The sequence below is a fragment of the Perna viridis genome, chromosome 8 (genome assembly GCF_037379345.1).
Source record: "Perna viridis isolate PV_CMFRI_1.1 ecotype Kerala chromosome 8, ASM3737934v1, whole genome shotgun sequence".
NCBI classification, from domain to species: Eukaryota; Metazoa; Mollusca; class Bivalvia; order Mytilida; family Mytilidae; genus Perna; species Perna viridis.
The window spans coordinates 48,635,234-48,641,793 of record NC_142452.1 but is presented as its reverse complement, the minus strand read 5'-3'; the positions used below and the strand labels follow the sequence as shown (position 1 = coordinate 48,641,793).

Genomic DNA, 6,560 nt, shown 5'->3' with positions numbered 1-6,560 from the left:
TTGCCTTTCTTTTGCACAGAATTTAATTCAATTAACCCCCCCCCCAAACCCCCTAAACTAAAATCCTGGATCTGCCCTTGAGAAAGAGACATACCATGACCTGATCGATGACGTGGTGTACCACTAGTACTTATAGAGTGACAGTAAATACCTTTTAAGTCTTTAAAGGCATTTTAATTTTTTTTCTGCATATAAAGTGGTAGAGCTTACCACTCACAATACAAAAGAAATTAACAAAAAATCCATTATAGAAAAAAAAATTATGTTGGTGTTCAGTAAAGGGATGGCTGTCGGTCTGTACTGTATGTGAAACCCTGCGAAAAGTTTCTTGTCTAGTTTTAAAAAAAAAATTTTTTTTGGGGGGAAGGGGGTGGAGATTGTCAATATGGATAAGCCCTAGTGGTCATAAGTGAATCAAGTTAATCAAAGAACTATGATAAGTAGGTTTTTAGCCTCCAAGTGCTGACATTTTGCAATTTTGATTGCAAATACTGAACTCGCACTGGCGTTCGCCATAGCGTTCTTACTGTGATAATGGGTCTCCACACCGGAGAGCGATTTAAATACAATAAAATGCAAATCGCCGACGGAAAACACAGAAATTCCAGACTTTTTTTTTTTGCCCACTCCATAAAAAAGTTAGGGTCGGGGGCACCGGAAACATATATTTCATTTAGGCCTTAAGATAAATTTTTAGGAAAAAAAAAATGAACATGTAGTTTTTGAGTTTTCCCTAACCCTTTATCTACAATTACACGGAGGGGCATCAATGTTCTATGTATGCTCTATAAAGCTATATTTAATTGTATGTCAAAATACATGTACTTATAACATGCATCCGTGAACCCAGAAGAAGCAGAGCTATGCAGGTTATTTAGTTTGTACCACGTAAGTAAGGTTATGTGTATTTCTTCATACATGTAGTTGGAAAAAATTTAAGTCATTCCTTAGTGATGGAACACTCAAAATGATCGGAGTAAAATAAAATTATCATGGTACCAAGTGTGGACCAATTTTTTAGTAATGTACATGTAATTGTCATCTGCCGCTTCAAAATCATCATTAAAAACGACACTTGATTCACCATTAAAATATTTCTCTCAAGTAGATATTTAATAAATAGTTCATGAGGGGTGGTGTACTTGTTTACACATTGGCTGGGTATGTATATTTTATACAGAGTGTTAGCTACATGTATGTGTAAAATACCAATGTAAAAGCCAACACATGTGTTAATGAGTACAACACCATTCCTAACATGAGTTATTTCTTTTCTAATATGAACAAAAAAAATGTCGTAGGGTTAGTTGTATTAAGTATTATCAATTAACATTAGTAGGACCTCATATTAGAATTTATTTTTATCAATCTTAATGTCACTCAATCCACCGTTTACCTTTTTTAGTATAGGTATTCTCAGATCTTGTGTTTTCAATGTGTAAATCTACTTTCGTTCAGCTACAAAATGTAATTCAAGATTTTTTTATGAAAAAGTTGTAGATTCTTTATTTTATGAAAATCACTTAAAAAATTCTCTGTTCAGATGTACACTTATACATGTACATGCTATTCTCATGGAACCCTTTGGTTTAAACAATGATAGTCCTTTACTATGATTCTCCTAGCCTTAATTTAAGCTATTTTTCCATTTTCTGTGGTAAAATTTAAATGTTAACATGCTCACTAAAAAAATTATTTTAAGTCTATCATCTTGAATGGAGAAATATTTTAAACCTCTCCTTAATGAAGGAGAATATACTGTGCAGGTTTATTTTTGATTAAATCTTAATTCATGTATAATATATTTATTATTAATATTTAAGGTCAGTTGGATCGACAGAGTACTTCTGCTGTGATGGTTATACAGGGGTTGATTGTGATCAATGTATGTATATGTATTAAAACATAGTATAGTAAATATTGTACAAAAATACATGTAGTAATAATAGGAGAGTTCTCTGTGATGTCATCAGTTACATGTACATGTATGATTTGGTTTTGGTTGGCAAAAAGTCCATTAAGTGGCATCAACTTTAAATCATTGTAAATTTTTAAGATAATTGAAAAAAAAATTTTGGTTCCCTGAACTGCTTATAAATCTTTTTATCCATGGAATTTTTAGATAAATATTCAGTAATTAGAGTTTATAAATATAAAACTTAAATAACAATTTATATATGAAAAATAAGTTCACTTATGAATATAACTACAAATTTATTTTTCAATTATGAATTATTTCTACAGAACAATATTTTGATAAAAAATAAGTTATAAGAATTGAAAATAGGGATTGTTAATTTGTTATAAAATTGTGTATTGTTTATTTAGTTGTTTACTTGCTGATGAATTTGATGCTTAATAAGATGCAAGTTAGTGAATAATGATGTCACAAATGAGATTGGTGAACTCTCCCATACATGTTTGTAGCATACATGTACCTTGTTATGTACATTTTGTAACATAGTATAGTATTATTTGTATTTTTTAGTCTTGCACAGTAATAAAAACCCATGAAGTTGTCATTGACATATTTATGCTGTACCACTATAAAGAAAATTTGTGGGTTATATAGAAAGAGTAATCAATGGAACAAAGATTCTAGCGGAAATCAAATGAACACAATCCAGGCACCAGACATGGAAATCAGACATGTATGACAAAATATGAGCCACCATACAAAAGTCATATTCTTCTGCAAGGCAGATATTTTCAGGCATACAGGAAATTCTGAAGTGGTGTAAGGGAAAAAGCAAGATTATTTTTTTAAATAATGAGCATGATTGCTTTACTATTTATAGTACATGTACATGTAGTAGTACACATCAATAAAAGGATCTCAACAAACAAATACTACATGTATATCAGCTATTTAGGAAATGCAATGTTTGTGTACAATATTATATAAGTAAATAAACACTTACTCCAACAATGCTAGAGGTTGTCTGGCGAGCTATTTTCTGACTTGGTGCCATCCTAACCTCTAGCATCTAACATGTTGAAAGCCACCACAAGTGTTAATTAACTAAATATGTGTTTTTATGTCTTTCATTTACATAAAAGAAGTTTAACCTACCGGAAATTGAACGATAAAAATCCTAAATATTTGTTAAATACCTAGAAAACATTTGCAATAAAGACAGTTGTCAAAATGACCAGCAATTTTGAATTAGGTCACTAATTTTACGGAATACAATATATTTTTGACAAAACAAACTTATAGTTGTTAAAGGCAACTCGTTTGTTAATTTGATATGTTCTGTTTCGCAAATTTTAAAATCCGTAATTTATCAACCAGAATTACACACTCAAAAAGTTAAAAACCAGATGTGAAGTTCATTTTAATTGCTTTTACAAAGTATTTCCAGGATTGTTGGGTTTTCTCATCAGGTAGGTCGTTGTTTTTCTTTAGTTTAGTCTCCTTCTCCCGTGTAATGGTAAAGAAACTGTATAAAACGTTTTAAATGGAAAGTAGGTTACTATAATTCTACCGATTTCAAGGAATGGAGGAACGAGCGTTATGCAATATGGCGCTTGGAAGTAAGATGTTGGGGTATGGAGGAACGGAATTCCAACCTCTTATGTTGTAGGAGTAAATAAACACTGTGATACTCCTTGTCTGACTGAACTAAAGATATATGTACCTCATAAAAAATAGTTCTGTACCATTGTCTTTTTATTGTGTTTCTGTTGGGCATTGTTAGGGATATTATACACATATTGCCTGCAGTAGAGGGTGATAAGCTGAAGTAACACATGAGGTAGATACGTCACCTGAGACATAGTCAAGGGTGATATATTTACAGAGTGTGTTACATGGTGTATCACCCTCTGTCACAGGCTATATGTGTTATATGTTACTGAATATCCTTTTGAATACATCACACTTTTATGCACATATGCGTAACCTTTAAAAAACAGGTATAATTGTTGCAATACCTTAGATATTGCGAATGTCAAACTGGAATGAAATTTACAAGTATTTTAATATTTAAATAAATCCACGATAGCAAAACAAAGAATAAAATAAAAATGAATACTTCCACTATTTATTCTTTTAATTTTAAATAGTGATTTTAAAATTAATATGAAAAGGATGCACATGCAGACAAGGAAAGTTATTTCTGATCAAAGGGGAGATATATATTGTGGTGATATATTGTAAATACCAATCAGTTTTAGGGGGTGGAGCTAGAAAGGAATAGACCAAAATAATACATAATGCTTATCCAATAATATGAGAATTTTGTATGATGTATAATATACATGTTTAGAAATTATCCCATCTGTCTGTATGTCTGTCTATTTTTCACTCCCCATAAACTGCTCAAGGGATTTTAATAGATGTGCATGAAGTTATATAAGTACTTTTTGAGGACACCAAAGGAAGATAATTTAACTTAAGGGTTTTACATGTTAAAACTTGTCTTAAACCGCAGAAGGGACTTTAATGAAATTTTGAAGGAAGGTTTGGCATTATAAGTAAATGTCTATACTCGGCATCACATATATAACATATCATTTAAATTCAAAATAAGAATTGGTCTACAGTTTTATTGACACCTACTGATATCTAAAATGTGTTAAATAACTTGCTCATTCATATTGCAAAACGACTTCTCCGTAAAATGTGAATTGTTCAAATCCGATGACAAATCTAGATCACAATGTTTATATTGTCAAATCATGATTTTGTTACCAAAATAGTGTTTGGTTGTTGTTAGTGTTGAAGATTTACCGCCTATATTTATCTTTATTCTGAGGGTTATCAATCCAGTACACAGTAGATGTCTATTTTCTATTTTGTGAGAAATTACATTTTTGTCAACATCGAAATTGAAAAATACAATTATCAGAATTTTGTCAACAATCCTCACTTAGCAACAAAAATGGTGGAATTATAATGGAATTTCTCATAAGGAATTGTAAAATTTGTTTTGATTGTGCATATCAATGGTAAGTTCTGATGTTTGGTTTTTATGTAATGAGAAATGCATAACAAATCAAAAGAAAGATAACTCTGCTTCAATAAAATAACGACTGAAGAATATTTGGATTAAATTGTAGATGGGCTGGAACTGACGTTGAGTATAGGAAAAGAATATGATAACTCATGATTTTATAGGGAAATAATAAACTTGAGGATTTTACATCCAATTTTTAACTCCATTTGAAGTGGGGCTATTTTTATTCTCTTTTATCAACTCGCTAATAGTATTTCTAGTTAACATCTAATATTACATGATGCTTTTGGGCATCTTCTATTTTCTTTTTTCTATCTGAACACTTAAATCAATTATGGGGTATTAGATATGGTTTCTGGGGAGGAAAGCAGGGGTATCACAAAGTGAGCTTTGGTCACAGTTTTTCTAGTTTTATGCTTACATTTTACTCTCTGTTTCTGGTAATAAATTTCCATTCTCACTCTATCATGCTGAGACTTGAATATTAAAAGTAAAAAAGATTTAAAGAAAATTCTTTAAAAAAAGTCTAGGCTAGGGCTGATAGTGAGCAATAAATTGATATGTATTGATGTAGATTACATTATTGCATAATGTAATTCCTCCTCAATGTGATTCAGGGGTTTGTTGCAGGTTTTCTTAAGGCTTAAGAAATCCTGAAATTGTATGCATTCATTACAATAAAAAATAATGCCCATGTACATTTTGTATGTCTAAGTTTTTGGTGAATTGGGAAACAGAGTTACAGTGACGTGACTTGCATTTCCATAGAAGAGCATCTTTAAGGTCAAAGGGTAAAAAGAAAAATTAAACAATATTGTTGGGAAAAAATGTTTAATCCATACATGCATGATATTACCACAATGAAGCTGCATTGCTGGCTTTTCTTTTCAGTTTTCTGTGATGGTAAAACCAACCCCGATGCCTGCACGAGGTATTATGATGCCCCAATTATAAGTAGACCAAATAATAAACAGGTATAGTTTATATGTAATCGACATTCAGTCAAAATATGCTGTATCAAAGAACTTTTTTATGATACACTGGTTATTTGTAAAAAAATTATCCAAAGGTATGGGTTGATGTTAGCTGGTTAGCTTAAATGCAATTTGGCCTAATAATACTTGTGTTTCTGATAACTCTACAAACCCATTTTTTTTATGCCTCCCCTTAAGTTTTTTGTCATTTTTTTAACAAGGACTACATGTATTAATGTCTGATTATGTCTACAACACAAACCAATTAAAAACTTTTGAAAAAATAGAAATTTTGTGTACATTTGTACCTACCAATCCTTATTTGTTAGAGCATGTTAGGGAAACAGCTTTGCTGATTTTTGTTTGAGTTATGGCCCTTAAACTTTCAAAAAATTTACCGATATTTAAGTTTTCTGCTCTTTTTTCTAAATGCTTGCAGATATTGAACTGATTTTTTGGTAGTTTTGGTATGTAAGTCTACCCTTATGAGTTACAGATCAAGTTTCTGTTTCATTCTGCTTTGCAAATTTTTGTCCAATTTTAGGCCCTGACCTTTGAAAAATGTACTGAAAATTCCCACATTTTTTTTCTAAATGCTTGCTATTTTGTATGTGAGTCACCTCAA

At 31.0% G+C, this 6,560-nt stretch overlaps 1 protein-coding gene across 2 annotated transcripts in view; it reads left to right on the top strand.

Annotated features, from left to right (window-relative positions):
* The window catches only part of LOC148610807 (uncharacterized), a 102,309-nt gene that overhangs the window by 11,289 nt on the left and 84,460 nt on the right, over positions 1–6,560 (top strand). For both annotated transcript variants that reach the window (XR_015924775.1, XM_088596184.1), the window contains exons 3-4: positions 1,824–1,885; positions 5,853–5,935. Coding sequence is in view for 1 of the 2 variants with exons in the window: in XM_088596184.1 (XP_088452310.1) it covers positions 1,824–1,885; positions 5,853–5,935 (145 nt within the window). In the remaining variant the exon portion in view is untranslated. The remainder of the gene's footprint in view (positions 1–1,823; positions 1,886–5,852; positions 5,936–6,560) is intronic.